Below are 26821 nucleotides of genomic sequence, written 5' to 3'. Positions count from 1 at the left end.
TCGGTGTGAGCCGGGCAATCGGCTGCGATGTCTTGTCGGACCCGATTGACGCTTCGTTTGAATCTCTTGACGACTCCCATGTAAAGCTTGGCGTTGACGGTTTGTCCAGAAGGAACAAATTCATGGTGGACGATGCCTTTGATGTCAAAAGCGGCAATGAGCAACGCTTTCACTATGGATTTGCTCATTCATCAGCAACGTCTCCCCGGCCCTACAAAAAGGCCTGGTGCCACCGAAAAACATCACTTTTTGTTAAGCAACATCTGGGTAAGCCTGCTTGATAATATCAAACGTCTGTCGCAGATTCACCGAGTTTCACACAGAATTTAATCGCGTACCTCTGCTCTAACGAATGCTCCATTTTCAGCTTGTACCACTCACAGAAACACGTCGCACAGAAACACGTCGCACTCTCCAGGTGCTCGGAGACAACTGACCAGCCGCTCGTTCGTTAGCTAGGAACGCCCTCTACCGAATCCAGTTGGTGCGGAAGAAAATCAGTCCTATACTTTCCGGATAAACCCCGTAAAACAAGTTAAATAAGACGCGTCTTATAATCACTAAACTTGGAGTGGAGTCTTGGAGTCGCTCTCTCTTTATATGCTGCAAATGCTCAACATTCATTTTACATAATATCTTTTCACTTTTTAGAGAGCTCTGTGGGTTGTTGGTGCTCCTCCAGTTAGTATTTTCACTACTCCATAATCTAACCACTACTTATCCAGCAGATCAACATGGGAAAAGAAGGCTTCGTATAACTCATTCGGCCGTTAGCGAACGAATATATCGTATACACTGTTTCGCAGTAAAATTATTTAAAGCACGAGTGTTTAACTAAAGTTCGACTTTTGCAAGTCGCTTGCAAGACACTTTATTTACCAGATTGCGATTTGATGAATTAATCAATGTCAAAAAGTAGGATGACGGCGTAAAATTAACGGCAAAAACATAACGATAATTCGATGATGTCATTTTCGCCTCAGTCATAATTCATCGCACATATTATACCGCCTGTTCCTATATGAATGTAGGTACATATGTGTGGTGTGAGCAGCAAATCAGAAAAGAGTTAATCATGAAAGACACAACTGTGTGCGTAAGTATGTGTGTGTGTGTGTGTTTAATGGTAGGCCAAAAAGGGTTGTGAAATATTAACAACAAATGAGTTTTAGGGCAAATTTTGTACGAAAACCCGAAAAAGCCAGCCCCGTTGGGGTGAAGTCGCATAACTTTTCGAGATGGTTATGGCAAGTGGCAGTGGCATTAATGTGCTACATTATGGATTCAATGATAGGCGTTTGCATTCGTTCAATAACATGTCCGTGTATGTATGTACAAATGTTGAGCACAATTATGTATTTATTAAAAAAGCAATTGATCATTAATGTCAATGCAAAGGAGGGGATTGCCATTAGATCCGAATTTGTCGCCATACTGGACATATATTAAGTTAACTATTATATTAAAAAGGAAATCATTTGGTCATTATTTTCCAGAGATGGCGACATCGAAGGCTCTCGGCGAATCAACGGGCCTTTTTATTCCCTGTCCCTGGCATTTACCACCGTTTAACTTAAACCTAAACTCACGCACACCAGCGCCAACGTCAACGCCAACGCCAACAACAACTTCATTCGCCGTTGCTGCAACAAATGCAATGGACAATCAAAAAGCACATTATAACGGTATTTTTCCTTTACGCCTACCAGGACAACTGTTAGCCGATGTCACCAAAGGTCTAGAAGACACACATCCCCAAGCCGAGCCATTCCAGTTGCATCATTTGGAGTATATTAAATCACTGAACTCTACATTGTTGGCGCAAATGGAGGAAAATAGCTCCTTGAGCACTCAACTGACAATTAACAAGCTTCCGAAATTATTTGGCAGTTTATATAATAAACCAAATGGAAATTACATAAATAAAGGATTGCATAATAAACTGTTTCAGCAACAGACCGAAGAGGCAAGTGGAATCATTGCAGAAGCTGGGGAATCCTCGACGCTTCAACAGGTGTTCGAAACTGCCAGGTCCAATCAACTAACGACGTTGTCAATACCTCATGTTCGTCTACCATCTGGTGAACGCCTAAATGACTCCCTCATCCCAATGACCAATGCAGAATCAGAAGCCACAAAAAAAGTGAATGGCAATGTTTCCCTAACAGCTCTTCACAATATTCAGCTCCAAACGCCGCCAACATCTTCGCCACAGCAAATGACCGAACTATTTCTGCAACCAACGCTGTTACCTCAACGCATGCTTCAGTTTTCACAGACCCCGCCTGTTGCGGCTAACTTAAGGGTACCCAAAGTGGGGCAACCATATCATGATCACTATAACAATCAATATAGAAACCAAATGTCTAATAACACTGACACCTTGGTCTCAGCCGCCGAATCACTGCAATTATACAAATCCATATCAGAACACCAACCACCTCTGAACAAAGTTGGGTTGCAAGCCAAGAGTACAATGACAGGTCCTTTCCCATACAGAAACGACCCAACCACAACCAACTCAGCAGCAGTGGCGTCTCCAACAAATATGTCAGCATCGATGGAAATGAAAGCGCAACCAACAACAATGGAGGCACTAATTAATACGTTTCAGCCTTCATATATCTCCTTACCTCACACATCATCAACAACTCCAATGTTCGCGCACCGGAAGCCACCTTCTCCACCACCCTATTCCCTCAAACAGCGCAGAGATTGGAAAGCAGAAGAAACGTCATCTCACGAGACGTCTACATCGGCGCTGCCGTCATACGTTAGAAAGTCATTAACCCAGAATGCCAACAACACTCATGGTGCCGCGTCTAACGACCAAACGGCGAGACTTTCTCAACTAACGAATACCCACAAACACACCCACAACCAGGACCACATCCACAATAAAATCAAAAGCAAGCAGAAACAAAGGCAAAAGCAAAAACAAACACAAAAATCGAAACAAAAGCAACCAGACTATGTACAGGAGTGCGTAACTTACACATCCTTAGGTTATACTAGCAATGGAGAGCAATTGTTCGTGCGGCATTTCCACGAGAGAGATCGTCTCATACGAGAGCATCAATTAAAGCATCGCATATGCAACACCTTCAGTGCTAACAACGACGATTTTGATGGTGATAGACGCGTTCGGCAAACAACTACACATCACGAAGAGACGACAGCATGTCTGGGGTCACCCGGAATTCGTGAAAGCCTTGAAAACGTCGCGGTAGCCACAACAAAGACCACGGCGGCATCGACTGTTGCTGTTGCCGTTGCTGGCGATGCTGCGAATGGCATTGCCTTTGTTAATAACGCTAGCACTAATTCTAATTGGCATGGTGTCTGCCGTAGTGTTGATGACATTGTGCTGCCAGTGGACCAAGACCAAACCGAGCGGGCGACAGCGACAGTGGCAGTGGGTGCTCTTGCTGGCGTTCGTATCGACGATACTGCGGCTGCGAGGGATGATTTGGCGCGATTCGAGGAAATGACGACACGAGACAATGCAGAAATCTCAACGACCACAGACACGTCTCCCAAACTCATGGATAGATGCGCGCCCAACACGAAGGTGACGAAACAAAGAAGTGCGAATGCTCCAATAGCAGGTGAGTAGCGATGAATGAACAAACTAATACAAAATGTAACACGAGCCGATTAATGAAGTGAACGAATTTTGGGCGGGGGACGCATGTGTTATTATGCATAAATGCAGTTATATATACGATTGCCACAACTGCAAAATGTGCGCTTCAGCTTTTAGCGTGTATCCTTTCATTGTTGAAAATTTTCAATAACGTTTGAAAGTTTCAATTAGTGATTCGAATTTGTTTTTCTGATATATTTATGTATTATACCACCCTATTTAATTAAATTCCTTAAGTCACACTTTTCAACAACCTTGGCACTTTGTTGAAGGCCTGACTACTCTTCGATGGCCCGTGAGCTCAAAATCAGACAGGGGCTAATGTTTTTTTAATCCTTTCAGAGACTTTATTTTTTATGCAAAACAAATTTAATTGCAACAAATTTTGCATCGTAAGAAATGCCTTAATGCTCTCATTCATCCATATTTTTCGAACAAAAAACGCAAATCGTGCATATTTAAATTGGTTTACTCGGTCCACTTGCGACCAGAGATTACATTCCACTTCTCTACTTGGACAACATGTTCAAATTTTCAGAAAAACACGGGAAACACTTGTTTGCTAACCCCCGTGGTGGCATGCGGCAGCGCAAAGGCAAAGGCACAAGTGTGTGTGTGTGTGTGTGTTCATTCGAGGCTAATCAAACTCCATTACATGTGAAAAATATGAATTTACACCGTGCATAAACAACATGCGTAAACAATTTCAACCATTTTAATGCCCCTCAGCCATTTTTACCTAATGGAATTTAAAACCACTTTGGTTGCGGGTATCCCAAAATATTTTATTGAGTAATAACATGAAAAAATGCACTCACCACCCGCCTGCAGTGTTTATCTGCGCCCAAAGTGAGTACTGTAACCTTTGACATGGCCCGACTTTAAAGTTCCAAGAGCACCACACCAACACATGCTTATGGTATGTCGGTGTGTGTGTACCGTGTGTGTGCATGCATGAGCAAGTAAATTCATGGCATTTGACAGCAGCAACGTGGAGATGGCAAGCCAACCACCCCCCGCCCTCGTAAGGCTTCACAAAAAGTTCACAAGTTTCGAATACTCGCATTGGTGAGATTTACGAGGCACGAGCGTACAACTGATGGTGGTCACCCACCAGCACACTCACAAGTAGAGCGTTTTACGACGCACTGAAGTTGTGTGAGTGCGAGTTTTTGAAAATCTGGGGGAGGTTGCTTTGTTAATAGGACAAAGGTGGCGGTAAAAATCTAAATCCAATAAAATCACTTTAAAAGGTATAAAGAATGAAATCATAAATTCCACCCATAAGTAAATGTGCAAAAATTGGATTTGTTCACATGTCTTTGTGATACGCTTGATTTTCGAATCATCATGGGGAGTTTACATGAACAACAACAGAAAAAAAAGCAAACTTAATAGAAGAACTTTGCTTTTAAAATGTATTCTAATACAGTTACATATAAATATATGTATGTATGTGTGAGCATATTTATTTATTTTAAACAGGGGCACAGTTTTTGAATTTTTCGTGCTTTTTTACTTAATTGCATTACTTCTGTCATACGTACAAATTATACGAAGTCATCTCATTAATAAAAATCCTAAAATCCATATTAAAACAAACATATCTTATAATTTCATATTATATATGACGGTGCAATCAATAAAACCTTTCTCTAGTAGTTTATTACAGTAATAGTATTCATTTACCTGTAAATCAAGCTTACATTCTCATATCAGGCCAAGGCCAAAGAAGAAAATAATGGCACAGCAAAAGCTTCTGTAATCCAATCCGTTTGGAGTCTTCATAAAACCCATAAGACACCCATAATTACATCACGACTTGTACTAAGCCAAGCTTCTGCACGTATTTGGGAGTTACACGAGTGCAAGCACCAAAATCTACTACTAGCAAAGGCTCTAATTACGCATTAAATAGTTAATGAAGCAACCGTTACGCTGTACTATAATCCTATAAAACTGTTTTCAGCCAAATGGCATATTTCTCATAGTTTTTAATTGAAAAAATCCATTAAAGGGTACGAAATCACGCATTTTTCAATAGCCATAGGAACGTGTGAGAAAATATTTAGAAAAATACGTTAAATTTGGCAAAATTGCACAATGTTTAACTATGTGCCTTGAGCCGTAGTCATGGAACCTTTGCAATGACAGCTGAGTACCTACGTAGTACTGCTTTCTCCGCTCAAAATTGCGATGGGATTTTTTCACTATTTTCATTATTTTTTTTTTTCTGTAACGCATTTTTTATATTTTTCTACAGGAAAAAAATATCTGCATCAAATGTCGCAAGTTTTACAGAAAAAACAGTAAATTTAAAGTGTAGGGTAGTAGTACCGCTCGTTTTTTACCTCCACTAACGAATGTGTGGTAGTTTGTTGTTATTGTAAAGTATTCTTTTGGCGCAGTTACGGCATTTGACTTGCTGTTTTGCTGTTTTTTAAGGGTGGAAACAACCCTCTGCCTTGTAACCCTGTATAAGCCGTCGATGATCTTGCGTAATCTTTGCTATGTTTGTCTCCTCGGCTATTGTTCTCACTTCGTGCACGATCGCTGATTGCATTAGAATTTTCGATTTTTACCCTTGAATTTGCTTTAAAAAACACCAGAAAATTTTATACGCAAAAAGAAGAAATCAAAAGAAATAAAGAAAAAACAACAAAACAAAAATACAAAAAATAATAAGACGGAACGGGGAGAGCCATTAGTCGGTTTCGAAATATGCCTGATTGTATAGTAGAGAAATCAATAAATGGCAATAAATAATCAATTCCGTATGTCAAGTTGTGAAAAGAGGAAGTTAAGGGCTTTAATTTGGGATTAAATCTCTTTTTGCGCTCTCACCAAAATACCATGTTTCCGTTACGATTGTTCATGTATGTACATATTTCCCCATACAAAACATAGAACAGTGTTTTCTGTGTTTTCGCCACTTTTTGCGGGTAAAATCAAAAATACGCAAGGGTTTCACAACAAATATACTCTTTTTACAATTGCACATGTTTAATAATCTTTAAGGAACACACTACTACCACTATAAGTAGGTACTTATTCTACATACATAGGTACTTTATGTACTTGTCTATACTTGGGCGCAATTATATAGTTACTGAGTATGTTTTGCGCGCGAATTCTACTTTAACGGCTTGAGATGACGCCAGGTGTGGGGCAGGGTGCGACGCTGAGGGATTGTTCATGCAAAGGATTGCCTGCTTGAAAACCCGATGAAGGCGTTTAATTCTAGAAAGGTTATAAATAATTGTGACATGAGAAAGTGTTATAATAAAAAAATCGATTAGTATGGTCACAGTAGTGCTCCATTGATTGAAAAACATAAAAATTTACAGGGCGTATGTAAACTAATAATTCAGAATTCAATACGAGCGGAAGCAAAGCCTGAACTCCTTTCTTCAAAACGCAATGTACGCTTTTGGCATATAAATACTGGACTTTAATGGAAAAATTACTCGCAAACGCATACCAAATACTTCACACATAAGTACATATATACACTGTTGCAAAAAATAATGGGAACAGTATACGCTCCTATACTTAACACGAAGAAAAAACAAGGGAAATTGCTGAATTAATGCACTACTCTATTAAAAAAGTATCAGTGTCCAGTCGGACAATACGGAATAGACGAATTGAGATAGATTTGAAGACACGTTCAGCTAGGAAAGTTGCAATTCTAAGCAAAAAACAAACTATTGCAAAAAGACTGTCTCGCAAAGCAACACATAACCCCATAGTCTTATGTAACTAAAATTTATATATTCGGAAGTGATGGAAAAATATATGTAAGACGCCCAAAAATACTGCTTCGATCCTAAACACGCCATTGAGACGTTCGGACATGGAGAAATCTGGTGAAGTAATGACTAGTTTACAACCAGATTTTTGAACTTATAATTTACTTGATAAAAAACCCAATGGTAATAAATTTTCAAATATATCAATGGGTCAACCATACATCGAACGTTTCTTTTAATTTTTGAAAAATAGAGCGAGAGAGAATCACCTGACTAGTTGGGCTTGCGGTCCACACTAGTCGCAAGATAGTTGATAGTCAGTTGATTTTACTACATGGTACACATACATACATATGTACATGCATACATACATACTTTATGTATTGGTAACATAAGTCCACGCTTAGAAATTCTAATTCGTCTCCCCTAATAGTATTTATGATGATTTCCATGTATTTAAATTCGTTTCAGCTCACTTCAGTTTGATTCATCTCTGTGCGAGTGTTCATGTAAATCTTTCGACTGCGTGCGCACCCTCTACTCATAAGGCCGTGCCAAAATCTCCCTTTTGGCGCAATGCTCTCAAATTCGGAATGTGTCCATTCATTTGCGTTCACTTCGTTTGTTTTCTTGATTAATTTCCACGCGATGCAAACACGACCACCCACACATGCCTCACACGCTTACTTATTTGTATATGTATGTATGTATGTATGTATGTATATATCACATGTCTCTGCATGCACACATACATTCACACTCAGCACAGGTCAATGCAATTCTAATCTCGTGCGTAGAAACGCGATTGCTCGACATTGTCCTGCCAAAGCTTTTGGGCAACATACTCCATGCATGTGTGTGTGTGTTTGCTAAGTAGGTAAACAAAGTATGTGGTTGTGTGTTGGTGCTTCGCCATGCATGCTGTCTGGCGCGCGTCTGTTTTTGGCAATAATCAAGTTGCACGTTGCTTAGCTCCCTCGCCTCTAAATCGCCACGTCACAGCGAGTTTTGTGACAACTTTAATCAGCAACCAAATGGTGAACTTTCTCAATGAATTTACCTCAATTCATCACAAGAGGGTGGACAGTATGCCACAAACAATTTACCTACATGAAAGGAAATGTAAATTCGTCGATTTTGGATGAGGGAGCTCCAGTTGCCAGTTGACAGGTCTCCATGCAGAACGTACACAAATGGGTTTCCCTTAGCATGTGTTTGGCGACATACATATGTACATATTCACACATTAATAAGTACACGAAGATGTGTCTAGGTATGTCTACAAGTGTCCGCATTTAAGTCACATTCAGCTTGAAAGTGGTTTTTAGTTAATTTTCGATTTCACAAGGTGAGAAGCATCTCTACTCTGTCTGAATGATCAATTCTGAATTCAATCTACCTTTGGTATATATGGATGTCAGAGTTCTGGGGGCCACCGTAACCAGAGCATTGGGTGTGCGACAGCCATACAGTGGTTGAAATGTTTGAATCCTGCTTCCTAATCAATCCAAAATTATTCTGTTTAATGGTGGGCAATATGTTGAATCTCCCAAAGAACTGGTGTGATCTTCAGAGATGTTTTAAAATAAATGTGACTAGAGAAGATCTGGCAAACTATAGAGAGGTGGTGCCGTAGGCTATCGAATGAACCCTTCAGCCATATACGAATATATGCTATGTCAAGAGAACAAAGCCGTATTCGTAAAAGTCTAGCAAATCTTGTGCAAAAATTACAAAATAATTATACTATTTTTACAAGCGGTTCCAATATAATTGCAAGGATACTTAAGACTAACTGTTAATGAGTAATTTTGATTACATGACGGAATGGTTCGTGGGCCACCGACTAGAGGTGTCTGACCTTATGCTTGTTGTTGCTGTTACACCACTCTCTTATTCGAATTCCTCACGTTGCCCAGTATTAAGTTCCAATTAAACGGTTGTAGGATGTTCAAAGATTATGTTAATAGACTTACATATACAGTTAGGTGTGTGTACTGGCTAACGGGTCAGCGTACTTATGTAAATGACTTGTAATAGATACAATTACCAAATTGAAGTGCAATGACACTTTAATCAATATTTACACAGAATTGCTATTAATATGTGCATATGTATGTATGTATGTGTCAATCGAACACGATTGTAGATCGCGCTGCTGTTGGACGCAGTGGTTGAGTTAAGCAAGAAGAAGTTCATTGACAATTTGGACACATTTACACAACTCAATTCAATAACTTAGCGTTTCATATTATAAATACTAGCCATTCTTCCAAATATATTTACAGGCTAAGGCTTTGATAGAATGCACAATAATAAAAGCAAGATTTCGGTGTAGAGTGCTTCCTCGGGAAAGCCTCGCATTAGCGAGTGCTTAGCCAGAACCCAGCTCTTTTCTTACACCCAGGTGACGCTCCTTTTCTCTAAGGCGCCACATTTTCGATAATATATCTGGATATCAGTAAAGAAGCAGTAAGGACTTGAAAACTTCATTTACGTATGAGTTCATTCAATAAAAGGTCTAAAGTCCTAGTGGCATAACCACATGCATATATTTTATAAAGGTAATATACAAATATGTGTATACATACATATATATGTAGATATGAGCACATATATACATATATGTATGTGTGTCGTCGAATTAACTGAGAAAATCAATAAAGAACACCTTTGCGTTCGCCGTCCAGCAGCTTCACTTATTTAAGCATCTCCAGTGTACTTGAAAGGGCCACCGCAACAACAAAAACTACAACAGCATTGGCAACTGCAGATTTTACGTTTTATTGCTATGAAAAACGACTCAATTACTTTGATACTTTATGCATAAGCCACACCCATTCTCATAAATGCGAGCAAACACACGCATACGTATGTAAATACTTGCACAAATACATATCTGTTCATGTATGCACAAATATTCATACACCCATAAATGGGGAGCCGCTTTGCTTCCACAATGTATGAAAGCTGCTGCAATTGGGGCTACGCGTACGCCGTCGACCTGCATCCCTCGAACGGCCGCTGCAAGCCATCATGAGCGGCATAAACGGTGTGAACGTCAGCTCGCAAAGAGGCCATACTCCTTATGCTAATCGCGATACCACGACCGCGACCGTCATCATAATGTGCTGAGTGAAAGAGAAAAAGTGACCGATGCACACACACTTCCTTACACGCCTATTTGCATCGCTCCAGATGAATGGTCTTCACTATGCTTACTACACTTGTATTATACTAGATATGTGCTGCAGAGAGCTTAAGGGGAGCACGAAAGAATTCCAATTAGAATGCAGGCGAGCAGTCACAAAGATGCAACACAGCAGCATGAAACACGTTCCACATAAATGCACACTGCTCTGTATGGTTGTAATTCGGCATGAATTATTCTCTACAGCTCCGCTATGCATATGGGAAAGAGCGGTAAAAAGATTGAGCGGACGAATGCCAGAGAGAGAGATCAAGAGAGAGAGAGAGCGTAGGCATGAGGAGAAGTGTATACTGAGTGTAGTGCCCCTTCACCACTCGAGTCAAATCCCGTACGGCATTGTGGCCTGAGAAAGGACGAATGCTAAGGAATGGAGAGCATAACACTCTATGGCTGAGTGCTAGGATTCTACAGACTCACACTCGCATCCAAACATATCTACCCATATGTACAATTGGCAAATGCACGAACACAGTTGCAGCGGCACAATACGCCTGAAGAACAGTTGCAAATGCGACGATTGCACTCGCCCCGAACACACAGGCGAGAGGCCGCTCAAACGTTCTGAGCGCTGCCGCGACGAGCGGTTTTACATTTTCATTATTTACATTTACAAAATTGGAAATTTACTCAATGCTTTTGTATGGCTGCAAGAAGTCGACTTGCCAAGGTAGCTGACACACACGCACACACACATTTTCATATATATGTTTCTTCATATGTATGACGTTGTATGCACACGCGTGTGGATTTGTAAGAATGAGTGTGGTGAATGTGTTGCATGGTGCGGTGCGGTGGCCGACTATCATCTGTGTTACGATTCAGTTGCATTTCTAATGCGCACACAGCAAGATACATCCAAGAGAGCCGGTTTCGTAGCGCGATAACCAAACGATTGGCAAATGCATTCGTCCTTTGCAACCGACGACAATAAATCGCGAGTTACGACTACACTTGGAAAAATCCAAACGACATTTACGACATTTTATTTTTATTAATTCAAAACACATTTCTTGATTAAGTGACGAAAACAAGCGAGAGGCTCGACGAGCCCTAATTTACCGAAAAGCAAAGTTAATGTGAAAGATTTGTGAATTTGTGCAAAAAGTTATTAAATATTTTGAAGTGCATTCGCAGCCGCACAAATACACACATACACACACACATACGACAAACTGTAAGACATGATGGTGATACAACAACAAGCACTATGGAGTGCGGCGGCACAATCAGCCGCTTCGCCCACAGTAGCCAATGAGGAGCAGTCAAACAATGAACGGCAGTTACAACAACGTTTGGTGGATAGCCAAAGTCCAGAACTGTGTAACGAACGAATTTTTATCAAGACTGAACCCACAGAGTTCACACCGCGAAGCTCCGAGGATCATGAAACACCGCCAGCGGATGAACTTCAGCAAAGTATGTAGCAATAAATAATGAATTCGAATATTATCCAATAAAAAAATAGTAAAATATTAAGATTAAGATAATTGATGGCACCTAAGTTGGGTAGGGCCAAACTCACTTTTTTCCTGAACTATACAAAAGTGCTGATTTCAAAAAGCAGATTCGATCTAAGGATTACTAATTGAATATGTATATAATTTGTATCTGAGCCCACAAGTAGCTCAAATCATTCGTAGGCATTTTTTGATCCAATTCCAAAGTCTGCTTTATGACCCAAAAATATATTTACCCGCATAGATAAATCTGTTAGGTATGACTTCTCGGTCGAATACTTTTCTTTGGATTATTAAGGCGGTTTTGCGACTCGGAGTCAGACAATAGGCTTACAATGTAATAAAGTTATTAAATTCGAATAAAAGATGGGGTTTCGATAGGTGGATTATTTCGCCTCAAAACTGTAAAAATGTTACTCCTGTAAAGATACCAAGAAAATCTCAAAAAAGACCTCGTTCCATGATAAAATCACAAATCGGCTTGGAAGACTTTTAGTTGCGCTAAACTCATCCTGTTGAGTGGCACGCATTTAACTGATGGAATTACCTAGTAAACACTTGCTTAAAATTTCGCAAAAATTTTAAATTAATATCGCATGATCTATAGTATACTTTTCCAATTTTCTGCAGTCCATCCGTTGCGTTCTCAACACAAAAAGTACAAATTTGTGGGACAAATTTTTTTTAGTCAGAAATGCACAAATCCAAATATAATACAATTGGAAGAGGCCAAATAAATGATTCGCGAATCCTATTGTTAAAATCGTTTGTAGGAAGAAACATGCATAATCCATACAATTTTTTACTGTTATATATAGTGTATTTTATTAGAATTTAGGGCATGACAAGCAAAACGCTATTAACAAAAAAATGGACATTATTTCTTTTACAAATAAAATTTGTGCGTCTTGCATTGTCCTTTCCAATAAGGATGCACAGGCAGGGTATCGGGCGGCCGTAAAGAGGCCTCTCCCATGTAATGTGCAAGAAATTGGTAATAAAAGTATACACGAATGACCAAAGACAAAAAGACAACCCACTGAGCGTCTAATCATAAATAACTGTCTGTGCACTGTAGATGTGTTCGTGAGATATTCAAATAATGCATTCTAATTCCTTGATCTCCGAGAAACGATTGCAAAATGTGCACTTTCCTGTCTACCTGTTCCCGAAAATGAAAACAAGTAGGGAATCACTATTCAAGTCATTAATGTGTGAGTATATGTGGTGCACATCTCAGATACTTTGCATGCAGCACAAAATTGTAAGAAACACGTTTGCATGACCACACTTTCCCACAATTTCAATATAGGTTTTCCTTTGCTGTTTTTTTCATTGCCTCCTTTGCATGTCTTGCACTTTTTATGAGCGAGCAGACACAAAGAAGAGTCCAGCTGATTTTGCATTTGCCGCAGGAAGACAATTAATTTACTCATTACATAGCATATTTATGTATGTATGTGTGTGTGCCACAAATGAGTCGGGTTGGTTTCGCACTGAAAATGGTCAGCCAGGTAGGATTATCGCTGGCGACTAAGGCTGCGCACAATACAAATGCCGGTAATTGCCGTTAAGTAGTGGGCGCAGCTTCCACAAATTCGCAAACGCAAACGCTTGAGAAGATCATCGGCATAGCAGACAATGTGTGTGTGTATGCAGATTAGTCGAGTTTTGAGCCAAAGTCAACAATTTAAGAGGTGATGATGATTTTGCTCCTTTGTGGTAAGACTTGTAGAAAAGGAATGAATGTGCGAAAGCGCTACTACTGTATGTGTGTCATTCAATGCGAGCAACAACAACAACAATAACGTGCACTAACATCACAACACCATCGACGTCTTAATCGAGCGCAAATAAGCAACTTTACATATTCGTACATGCGCATATATGTGTGTGTGTGTCCATACCAATGCGCTGATACATAGTGTATGAAAATCGTGCATTGGCTTGTAAGCACGTATCCTTGTACCACTTGTAATCTGTATATGAATGTGCAAAGCAACGCTCCCTTGATAATAGATAAACCAACCGAAATACCAAATGAAATACGTAAAAAATGGCAGATTGTTTTCGCTTTTTACTTCTTTTTCCAGCTATGCATACGTTTTTGGCTTTTATTTTTTTACTTTGAGACAGTAATCTGTATATTTATATTTCGAAATGGACAGTGCACATTATCCCCGTATGCATATATTGTCGTAAAAATATAGGTACCCTGCCAAACTATGGACCATTGCCGCCACCACTCGGCTTTGTCCTTTTTTGTTTACACCCCAGGGAGCTATAAATTTAATATCCACTCTTTGCTAAATAAGAGCAAATGCCAAAAAAATGTTCTTCTCTCTTTTTTATCACGCTCAAATGCAGAAGATGCCTCAGCGGATAAATGCAGCTTATGCTCCACACCTTCGCCGCTCGCGCCCGTTCAGTTGTCGCAGCCCCGACTGGACAGGCGTTTGCTGGATCACACCAGTACCCATACACACGCAAACAAACCGAAGTGTCTATGGACACAGCTAGAGAGCTTCTTCATTGTTATTTGCAAATATAATGTGCACTCAAATGAGGTTATTTATGACAGTAATGCATAAAGGATACGAATACTCCTAGAGGCATTCAGCATATATGCATGTAAGCACGCACACACCGGCAGGCGTGTAGGTGTCACTGTCGAGCGGCAGAAGTAACAATCTCTATACAAGTACATATATAGCAAAAGGAAATGGGAAATGGAGATTTAACTAAATGCGGCGGTGATGAAATTGTAAGCACGTCGCCCACTGACATATACCAATTTCTTTTCTGCTTTATGGATACGACTACTCACATACATGTACGTACATATGTTTCTGGTTTTATGTGCCATACATATTTACATATTCTATATAAGCGTGTTTAGTCTATTCATAAATTACGCAAATAGTGGAATACTCCTTAATAGAAAAAGAAAAGGATATTCTGCAGAACCTAATCTTCTTTGTGGCGCTTATGAAAAGCAAACTTTTTGAAATTGGCTTCAGATTTAACTTATCAAAATTTCTATTTCTAAATCGGTTCGAAACAGTTGAGTAATAAAGAAGGAATTTTCAAAACTCAATTTGGCTGTCTAGTAAAGAACTGAGTTAAACTTTTCTCACTTTTAGAAAAGCGCTAAGCATGTTTAGACGGGGAACTATATTCAAAATCTCTTAAATTCGAATGATGTATGATGAATTTCGGTGCTAACACACATCAGAAAAATTATCGAAATTAGATATTCTTCATTAAAGCCATTTCGATATTTTGACACTTCAAGACACTCTTATATCACTCCATTTTCGGGACCCCCTTGTCAGCTCACTTTACTTAGCAAAAATTTGCTGATATTTGCATTCAATTTACTTTTTTGGTGGGTGTGATGCAATATACATTTGGTACGTATGCATATCTGCCAGCATAAGTTATCTACATATGTGTGTATGTATGTATACGTGCATGCCAAATTCACCCCATAAAACTAACGAAATACTCGTACTAATGGACATTTTATGCCCATTTAAAGCAAAAACAAAACCAAGTGTACCACAAAAAACAGAGTAAGAAGTTTGTCGAACACTCCTCCCTTGCCCCCAACGAAAGTAGCGAAACAAATGTATAAAAACATTGCATGCAACATTCAAATTGACAAGTTAAGAAGACGTGCCATTTGCATTAAGTTTCGTAGTTTCGAATGGGCGAAATTGTCGTAAACTAGCCGAAAGCAGTGAGCGCAACAACAGTGTGATGGCAAGCGGCCAAGAGGTCATCAACATGAGTGAAGAACGCAAACAGCATCAACGCCACCACCGCCACCACCATCGTCACCATAACAATCACCACCACCTACAACAACAATATTAACAGAATGGCCTCAACTACACCCCCACAAAGATTTGTTTCCAACTCAATTCGCATTCACATTTGCCGAGACACATCTGCAGACTTGGACAGCGTTTATTTACTTAGGATATTTGCACGGCGAGCGATGGACAGCGAGCCGTGGCCGAAAGGGCATTGAACATCCAATGCACTCCGCTGCTGCTGCTGCTGGCCTTTAATGAAGAGGGAAATAAGGATAATCAATAATTTGCGAAGAACATTTGAATTGGAACTTGAAAGTCTTGGACAGTGGGCCACTTAACCTTTTGCCCGTTGATGGAACTTCTGATAGGAAATAAATAACATATAACACGAATACACTTATATTGCTGCATATGTTCATATGTACATATATGTATACATATACATGCATTTCCATATTATTGATGTTTATTTTTATCTCTTCCACAGATACATTCAATGGACACATGCGATACTCGCCGTCACCACTGCGCTCACCAGCCGGTAAGTACCAAGCTGGTCAACTCCTTTATATGCAACTAAATATTTTAATAGCTATCTACATATGTACATATATGTATACTGTATAAGATGCACATGGATATGTGTATACAAATATGTATATGGACGCGTGCCCGGCTCGAAACTTTAATCCGTTACCTCAATTCTTTCAACATGCATGTTTCTTCCATCAATCCTCCGTTCGCTAATTTTCTCACATCCACACACACACACACAGCGATACAAGGCCCCTGAGTACCCGCAACATTATGGCAATACTTCTAGTATTTAGAATGTGCGACAAATGCGGCGGCGTCCCTTGCTGCTCGCCCATTTGCTCATAGAGACACGTACGCGGAGCACGTGAATACAGAAATTTATTACCGACTTCAAGTGAGAAGTTTATTAGAGCTGCTTTTTGATGCAACTGCTCAAGGGCGGTAGAGGGGAAATTCGCTACGCGTGTGTCGTGTGCGCAATTTTGAATTTGTGCTCTTTCTTTCAAATTTTGAAAAGGATGCAAGGGCATAACTCCGGCTCGTGTCAATATCCTGATTGCATTAGCTCTATTCTAAATGTTGGGCTGTAAACTCTAATCATACACATATGTACATAATGGTGAGTGCGGGCAAATTTAAACCGCTGCACGCTCTGACCTGGAGCCAGGCACGAGCAAACCCAGCACTGAATTCCACTTTTATTCGAACACGAAAAAATAAGGTCGTTATTAAAATAAGTGACCAATATGTTTAGAAATTTTCGTCCTTACGTAAATTTAGTAAACAAACTTCTAATAATATGATCGCAGAAAGAAAAAAATGCATTTATAGAATAGAAGCTAAAACTCAAGCTAGGGAAATTTAGCAATAATATTTACTAAAATTAAACAAGAAAGCCAATAATTTCGAACTTTTCAAAACATGTAAATAAATTACTAAAAATTCGATGCTCCAGATCTGCTGCTTTGGGAACATAGTTTTAAAGTAAATTATAAAATCCGACAAAGTCCGCAAAAAGTAGTTCTGCATACCAACCTTCTGACCAAAAATGCATGCAAATAATTAAAATAGAGCGAAGATTAATGATTTCCATGAATATGCTGCGATCCATTTCGATAAAAAAAAAAACAGTTTAACAATGCCTAATATGCTCAATTGCTCGATAAATTTTATGCGTGATGTTGCAACTTCCAACTCTGCTTCTTCTTCATCTTCATTTAAATGCAAGCAATAAAATTTGCGGCAATCACGGTGCCGATATTTTCGACGCCCCTTTGCACATGTCCAAATAATGTCATATCGGACATCTAACTGAAAATTTGACTATCACGGCCAACAACAACAGCACATACGAGTACGAACTCTTATTTAAATACAAAGTTGCCTTTCGCACCCAACTTGACCCCTCTCTGCAACCCTCATGCACACAGATGCAGCGCTCGGGCCGCTGTCATTCACAATGACAATTTGTCACAACCAAAAACAAAAACCGTGGTCCAAAGTGGCACAACAATGCAATATCACATACATCACATTTCAATAGTTCAAATAACAGTTTCAACAATAGTACAATGACTATAATTCGGCGAAATTAAAATTCCAAAGCAACCCTGTGACACGTCGGCAGCAGTGGTCATCACGCTCTGTCCACCCAACGGCGAACATAGAACAAAACAAACACACACACATACGACAGAGTGCGAGGCATTATAGGGGACGCAGCGGCGGCATCCCAGCAGTCGATCGAGCTGTCTCCTGACAAACAGGATATTGAAATCATAGGTATTCACTCATACAATACTCGTACTCCTGTAACCTTGCGAGTTACTTTAAGCAGATGGATGTTTTATTAAGTGTATATATGTATATATATATGTGTGTGTGTATACGCTTATATGTAAAACCGATATCATCACACAACTGGCAGAATTTCACTTTTGCAAAGAACGAAGTGATTTCCACGTACGGGTGCATGTATTTTCTACCATATACATGCATATGTTTAAATGTGTGTGTGCATTTGTATGTTTGTCCAAGCACTCAAAACTAACCCCTAACCAGACTTCAATTCATCCATCTCATTAGGTGCAACACGCAGTACAAATTGCCGAATATTGCAATGATTACGCATACTTTGTCGAAGGTTTTAAGGTTATGTAAATTTGTCGCCGTCTGACCTCTGGGCGCAAACAAATGATGAGGGCACCCATGCAAATGTAGTGACAGCGGTGGCAATTAAAATTAAACGCTATTTTAATCATATTACACTACCTATTCGGTCAGCAACAACAAAAACAAAACATTTACCATCCATTGTAGTCTACTTCACGGGGCTTACGCATTGTCACAAGGTGCTCGTTAGTAATCGAACACACACACACACATGCATGCAAATGAACAAGCATTTAAATATCAAAACATCAACAACAAAAAGGGTTGTCATTCGCTCGCTTTTTATTCGCACAATCAACGAGAGTCACCGCGAGATGCGGATATGCATATAAGCAGATCATTGGCGGAATCACTGAGTCCAATAAAAAATGGCAGCGAACCCTTTGCCGTTATGCAAAACATGCCGGGGGTACGCGAACGTCGATAAAGCAACTGTTGCGCACCTCGCACAAAAACAAAAACAACACACAAAAAACCGCATGCAAAGTGCTACCCTGCGCTCCGCCGCCGAGACCAATCGCTGCTCATTAATGCACCCTTTCGCGCTTTTTACTCGAGTGCTCGTCACTTTTTACTGCTGTTGCTTCCTACCTTCTACACTCCACACTTAGGTGCGTTTATTTGCCTATCACACACACACACATACACACGTAATAATGCATTTATTCAAATTATAGTGTGAATATTAATGGGCAACACACACACACATACATACACAAATGCACGTACGTTTTTATAACAGCGTGAATACTCAAATGCGTATGCGCGCCGGCGATTTATGGGCAAATTAAAGGGTGTTGTAATGACGGTGTTTACCATTTTATAAAAGCCAACGGTATTGGGAGTTGCGTGAAATTAATTGAGGTTTTATTGGAGAGTGGCGCGTGCCAAAGTGGTTTGTTGACGTTGCTCTTCTTAGCTGTTTGTTGTTGTTGTAGTCATAATCATACTTTAAAAAATGATATGGGATTTATTGAAATTGGGTTATTACATTGTTCGGTTTTAATTGGCGTGCGCACCAAAATCTTCACATGGAAGGTGTTAAAATTTGCCTACATGCATACACGCATACATACATAAGTATACATATGTAAGTATTTGTAAGTAATTAAGATTTCAACAAAATGTCTGGTATTAAGCAGCCATCCGAAAAAGCTTGATTTGACTTGAATTCCTCTGAAATTCCTCTTTGATTCTCTCTTCTTCTTTCTCTTTGATTGAAATTTCTTTTTCGCAACGATATTCAGGATTTTAATGTATAAAAAAATAAATTATAAATATTCGCCATAAGTCCACACCTTGATGTTGCCACCTGCACATTTTGAACAAATTTGAGTTTAGTGATTTATATAGAAATAGTCGAATACAAGGTTTGCTTACGGTGGCCAACAAGAGTGGGTCAGATCGTGGCTTGTCAAAATAGAGAAGTTTATCTATCGTCTTTTAACAAAAGGGGTATTTGCGACTATCTACTACTTTGGCACCAGAAATTATTTCTCAAGCGGTATCCTGAAATCCTTACACTAGCACTTGCATCGGAAGAAACATGTAAATTACATTGCAGAATAAACAGTTGTATATTCCCTTGAAGCTTCACATACAATATTTAGCGCACAAGCAAGCCTCAACAATTATACGCCAACATATGTGAAATCCTCACTTAGACTTAGACTTAGAATTAATGCAAGGGTACATACATACCTTCACACATTCAACTTTGGCATATATGTATATATGTATGAAGTCGAACGTTCCTCAGGATCTCCATAATGTTTGCATCCAATTTCGTACAATAATTAAAGTGGATCACAACAAATAACCAATCGATATGTGAGCACATTTATGTATTTGTATGCGAACTAGGCCTGGCTAGACGCTGGCCCGAGCTGAGAACAATTGTCTATTCATCAACATCTGCTCGATAGCAGAAATGCTTTGTCACTTCGTCATATTCTACTCATACCCAAGCGGCCTGCATTACTCGAATTTCCAAATGTATTCATAATTTTCGAAAATAAAAAACCGAATTTCCTCATTTTTGGAAATCCTTAAACGCAGTTAAATGGTTTTGTGTGTCATGTCAAGCAGGGACTTTGATGTGAAATCGTGACAAGCGTTTTTTAGTAGAATCTCTATAACTTCCGGCATGATTGATTAAACTCGCAAATAATTGATTTTATGCTCCATGTACTCGTTTGTATGTACAAACATACATATGTCGGTATGCGTGTATTTATACGCGCGTTAAGCGAATGAATGGTTGTGTTTTTACGCTGATCGAGTAAATTATGTCCGTGCATGTGTGTGGGTAAATCAGCGTTTAGCGTGTTTTTTGCCTTACCTTCTTCGGCTTTCACGTGACTTTGCACGGCGTCTGCTCGTAAGCTTTTTATTTTGTGACGAATTAGAACTACAAATAAGGGTTAACGTCAACCAGCAATAATTAACAAGTTATGATTGATGTCAACTCTGACCCAACCCACCAATAGATTTAATTAACAGATAGCTTTGATCCCTTTAAAGCGGGGGACAAAGGACACTTTTTGCCTGAATATGGAGGAGGTGATTGGACGCAACTTGTATAGAGAATTATATGCTTTGGTGGCATTAGAAGGGTTAAAAGCAACCCTGCAACAAATATAGGAAATTAAGAACGAATAGCCGAACAACAACTAAAAATTAGCAGCACGGCTTTGAAAGATTTTAAATTTATAGCCGATTACTGACTGCATTTATGTATGTATGTTCGTTTGCAACTGTTTTTCAGCCGACTCTGCGGTCAATTATCTGTTAAAGTATCTCCGGGATTGCATTAGTGCCATTATTGAAGTGATTTTTATTGCCGTTTTTAAGACGATATGCCATGGATTGTAATGTATATTTCGATTTTTTAAATTTCTTTGTTTTTAGTTTGTATTTTTTTTAAGCGGAACTACCCCTGAACATTCAAGCGGTTTGTATGTGTGCGTGACACGGCGAGCGGTTAATGCTGGGTGCATGTGGTAATGCTGATTTGAAGTTTAAAATGAACGGTATTCGTTTGATTGGTCCGTAATCAAGCGCTACAAATTATCATCCCTTCCCGTCCGTTGTGACAGTCGCGAGAAGGGGGTTTTTGCTGCGTGGTTGAGTCAAACAACGCACACATGCATATGTATGTGCACATGAATGCACTGCGCTTTCTGCGTTGAAAATACATTGCTTTAAATTGGGACATTTCATTTGAATCTTCCTTCCTGTTTCTCCGATTTTACAGCATCGAGTGCGAAATGTCCTCGGGGGGTTTCAATTGCATTCACTTATGTTGGTTATTTCGGTTGCATTGTATCGGCAAAATCGGCAGGCTGGCAATGTTTTGTGTTCGCTGGCGTTATGGGGTGAAAAGCAGCGCTGTAAAGGGGTGTGAATAATGAATCTTTCAAGTTCAAGTTTTCCAACGATCGACAAAATGAAAGTTAGAGAAAATTATTTTTCCGATTGTTTTACTTTTCTCATAGAAAAGCGTTGCGTTCTCAGCCATAATTTGCGCCGAGAGCTCCTTATTCTCAGCACAATCGACTTTGTTGGCAACATCTCACGCTGCGGAGACTATGTGACGAGATTTTCGCTTTTTTAGACAACAAAGGGAAATCGAAGGAAGAAACATAAATAGAGAAATGTTTCTACATTGATAAGCGTAGCATGGTGCATTTGCAGAGGTGCTCTACCTAATCCACTCGCCGGGTGATATTTTTGGTACCTCACAGGCATCGAGTGCTCTGGCCTCTTGAGTACCGAGCGCAGATGTCCTGGGTTGACGTTAAGGTTTACGCTGATTGCGTTCAATATCTCCTTACTATAAGATCTAATGAGTAGCTCAATACATCAAAAACTCACTTATTAGAAGACAATAGAAGAAACTAACTTCTCTCACGTAAACCTTGCACCACACATTTTCTAATGCCTAAGTCCAAGGTCTGAGTAGTACACCAAAATTTATATTTAAATTACTTCAAGCACTCAAAGTACGGCAACAGAGCTGCACCTCGTATTTCTATGTAGTAAGAGCAAATATTTAGGTCCGCAAAATGGTTTCGCAAAATTTTCTATTCCACTTTGCACACAGTCAAAGTGCCTTTCAACATGGTAATATCAAAGTTGTTGAAATTTCAGCCCGTACGAATGGACAAAGCCTGCAAAAGCGCTATCTCGCCTAGCAAATACCGATGGCAAAGGCCACACACACACAGGCACTTAAATTGGCAATTATTATACATGAGCGAGTTTTCTAAATGCCTTAAAATTAGCCAACATAAGTCAACCCACACAGAGAATATATAATTTTATTTTCTTACATTTTTTCTGCTTCTGGTTCATATCTACCGAAGACAGAACGACCCAATATAACCCTGAAAAGCATTTTCAGCTATCAAAGCCTATACTGTAGGCTTTGTGGCTGGACAAGAGCGTGCAGGCGGTATCTAGGCATGCAGTCATTCGGAAGTTTGAATAAAATTTGCCTCCTTAAAAGAAATATTGGAAATTGATAAAAGACAAGAACCTTTTCCCGTTACCGTTGTTCCATTGAGCCAGTGTTAAACATCTTCGGAATATTCAATTTGTGCCATGGTCAAATCGAATTATGCTCCAGTTGAAATTCCCAGTTAATGCACATGTGTGTGTTTGTATGTGGCGTAAGTGTATTTGAAGCTTTGGCCACTTAGGTTGTGGTTTGAACATTTGAGGGGTTGTGTTCGGTGGAGTTATTGTTGTGTGGCATAAAAAGAAAGCATTTGTTGAAAGAAATGAGGAACAGTAGCGTCATTGAATTGGAAAATTGAAAAGCAAAATATTTATTTCTTCACATAACTGACTTCTTATAACCCTTATCTCTCCGCTCTTTTTACAGGCGACAACGATAGGTACGAAGACGAAGGGTGTGCTGAGCAGTTTAAGCGATGTGTCCTGCCAGCGAAGAATTTGAGTAAGAAGCGTCGTCATGAAATGGCCGCAGAGTCGGACGAAATACTTGACCTTGCACCGCAATCACCAAAGAGACTGGCACGTTCACCACTCCGTCCTGTGACGCCGGGCGAGATGAATGCAAGAACCTCTGATGAGCACTGTCACCAGCTATCGGAGAGTGCGTCGAACCTCTTTGCTGCGCTGCAGAGTCCACTGGCACCACTACTGCTGCAAAATCACCTTGGCATGGCAGCACCAAACTATGCTGCCAGTGAAATGCAACAGGCGTTCCAGCTCCAACTGCAAAGCTATGTAGATATGATGCGTCAAGTAGCGCCGGATAATTTTCAAAATCCAACAGCTACGCATTTCCTGCTCCAAAACTCTCTGCAAGCCATGGCGCAGTTTCAAGCTTTGCAACAATTGAAACAACAACAACAGTTACAACAAGAGCTGCAACAACATTTTGAAAGCGAAGAACATCCACCCACGAACAGATTTAATTCCCAAGGCACGCCAGCACGAGGAATAAAACACTTTTCCACGCCGTTGGTCTCATCACCATTGCGTAGCCCCTCACTAAGTCCAGTTAGTCGGCGTCACTTGAAATCCTACAAGCTTACACAAGACGATGAAGAAGAAGAAAGCGGCAACGCAAACTCTTCGCAGCAGACCACACCACCTAATTCTGCCTTGGGTCTACAAATGGGCAGCGCCATCTTAACGCCAAATACGCCCGGCATGTCTTCCATATTCCCCACCACGATACCCGGCGCAACAATGAGCTTCAGCAGTACACCACAAAACAACAAAGCGGTCGGCGCAAACGCAATGTCGGCAGCAGCACGCTCTCTCGACCAATCGCCCGAAGAGACAACCGATCTGGAAGAACTCGAACAATTCGCCAAAACTTTCAAGCAGCGCCGTATTAAACTCGGCTTCACGCAAGGCGATGTTGGTTTGGCAATGGGAAAATTGTACGGCAATGACTTCTCGCAAACCACCATCTCACGATTTGAAGCACTCAACCTCAGCTTCAAAAACATGTGCAAACTAAAGCCGCTGCTGCAGAAATGGCTGGCTGATGCAGACAATACAATATCAAAAACGGGCGGTGTGTTCTCACTGAGCTCCATGACAACAACGCTCACTACACCTGAAAACATAATCGGACGAAGGCGCAAAAAGCGCACCTCCATCGAGACCAACGTCCGCAGCACACTCGAAAAGGCATTCATGATCAACTGCAAACCCACTTCGGAGGACATCAATAATTTGGCGGATCAACTAAATATGGACAAAGAAGTGGTGCGCGTTTGGTTTTGCAATCGGCGGCAAAAGGAGAAACGCATTAATCCTGCCATGGACCTGGACAGTCCGACAGGCACACCACTCAGCAGCCACATCTTCGGCTTCCCCGCAAAAGCGCTCAGTATGTCAAACAGCCAAGAAGCCTCCTCAATGTGCGGCAGCTCGATTAGCTCCCTGTCTCCACATTGCGCGAGCAAGCAAGAATGATCCCGAGGCCACAGTGATGTGAATCGAAAAAAGCCCTATCGGGAAATAAGTATACCCCATTCGTCATACCTGCAGAGCTTCGCACCACCACCACATTCAAGCCGCACACAACCGTTCTTCGAGAACCGCCAGGCTTTGCAAAGGATTTGGCACTTCTGCGAGAAACCGTCGTCATTTGCGTCGAGCTCGTTCGATACATATTCTCATTACACGGAGCTGATCTAAACATATTCACACAACCATACATACCTAAGCTAAACAAATGTGTATATACAAAAAGTATTTAAGGCATTACTTTTACGAAAGTCTATCTCTTGATCATATCAACGCCCGGCCACAGACAGAGCCATAATTTAATTATAATTATTTAAGCAATTACAAGTTCCAAATGTGTATTTTAAATGTTTGTACAATCTATCACTCAAGTATTACACACAGTTATGTAACAGTTATGTAATGCGAAACGTACATTTATATGTGCTCTTCGGCTCCAGCGACGCTTGTGGCGAGTACGAAGAGTTGGTAGTATATATTTCAATTTGTTTTTGGCATGAAATTAACCGAATATGTACATATATTATCTATACACATACATGGGCATGAATTTGTGCATGTATGTAAATGCATTGAATGTGTGTGTAAGTCGCATTTAATGAAATTACTTAGTCAAGGTTCCTATATTTATGTTCAAATCCAGTTCATGTAATTATTTATGCGCAACACATGTTCAATGCAGGCGAGTCTAGTATATTTTTTATTAGTTTTTTGTTTCTCACACTCGAAGAATTTAAAGTGAATCACACGAAGCCCCAAATGCCGATCTTCCATTAATAAGCAGTTTTCAAATTCCGCAAATATTATCAAGTACTTTTCGCGGTTTTACAAACAAACATATGCATACATACATACATAAATACCATCATAGATAATTGGGTATTGCTTTTCGAAATTTCTGGGAAACTTTTGATTTCGAAAATCAGCATTCAATGTCTTCAACTCTTTTTCCATCATTTTCGTCTCTTATTCTTTGTATGTATGTACAGATAAAGAACGATTTTTTTAAATTTTGATTGTTTAACATAAAATGTACATTAATATTAATTTTGTTAAAGCAAGCCTTCCTGCGCGCAGCTTCCGAATTATGCCGGAAATGATGCCTGTGTGCAGATTGTGCTGGAATTGGTTTGCCTTTTGTAGTTTGAACTGCACGTTCCACTAGAAAATGTTTGCCAATTCCAATTCTCCTATTCAAATATATTTCTAACATTACTGCATAACTGTTCAAACTTTTTGGAGGCTTTTGTGCATTTGTTGTTGTTTATGTAAATCCACTTCAGTTTGACCCGAGTGCTTATATGGTATATATTGTATAGGAAATTTTAAAATTCTTATTAAATTATTAATTGTAACTGTATACTTATGAACTTGGATTATACTAAATTATAAAATAATTAATGTAGATTTGTAGAAAAATAAATGAGTTCACACCGAACGCAAAGATATCAATACAAATAAAAACCGAGAATGTATTTAGCAGCTAATCATTGAGTATGGTTTTCATTTCAAACACCCGCTTAATTAAAGTCAAGCCTCAGTTTAGTATTTGCTGCAGGCATTTTTTCCAGTGCTCGGCTAGACGTGCACCAACACAGATTGCTACTCACGAGTATGAAATCAACCACAAAAATTTAATGGTGTTTAGATGCCTCCATTCTGAATTTTCGAATACCGAGTTTTGCACTAAATATTCCAGGAATCTCTCG

The 26821-nt window shown here is 39.8% G+C and overlaps 1 protein-coding gene across 1 annotated transcript; it reads left to right on the top strand.

The window, feature by feature from the left end:
• The first annotated feature begins 862 nt into the window (after positions 1–862).
• LOC105229384 (uncharacterized) lies at positions 863–26809 on the top strand. The gene is made up of 3 exons (XM_049461649.1): positions 863–3608; positions 16375–16428; positions 23485–26809. Exons 1-3 carry the CDS (start codon positions 1385–1387, stop codon positions 25056–25058), a joined length of 3852 nt encoding a protein of 1283 aa, XP_049317606.1. The 5' UTR covers positions 863–1384; the 3' UTR covers positions 25059–26809.
• Positions 26810–26821: the final 12 nt, after the last annotated feature.

This window comes from Bactrocera dorsalis, unplaced genomic scaffold (assembly GCF_023373825.1).
Source record: "Bactrocera dorsalis isolate Fly_Bdor unplaced genomic scaffold, ASM2337382v1 BdCtg073, whole genome shotgun sequence".
Taxonomy (NCBI): Eukaryota; Metazoa; Arthropoda; class Insecta; order Diptera; family Tephritidae; genus Bactrocera; species Bactrocera dorsalis.
The sequence above is the reverse complement of the archived record's forward strand: the minus strand, read 5'-3'. Positions and strand labels throughout refer to the sequence as shown.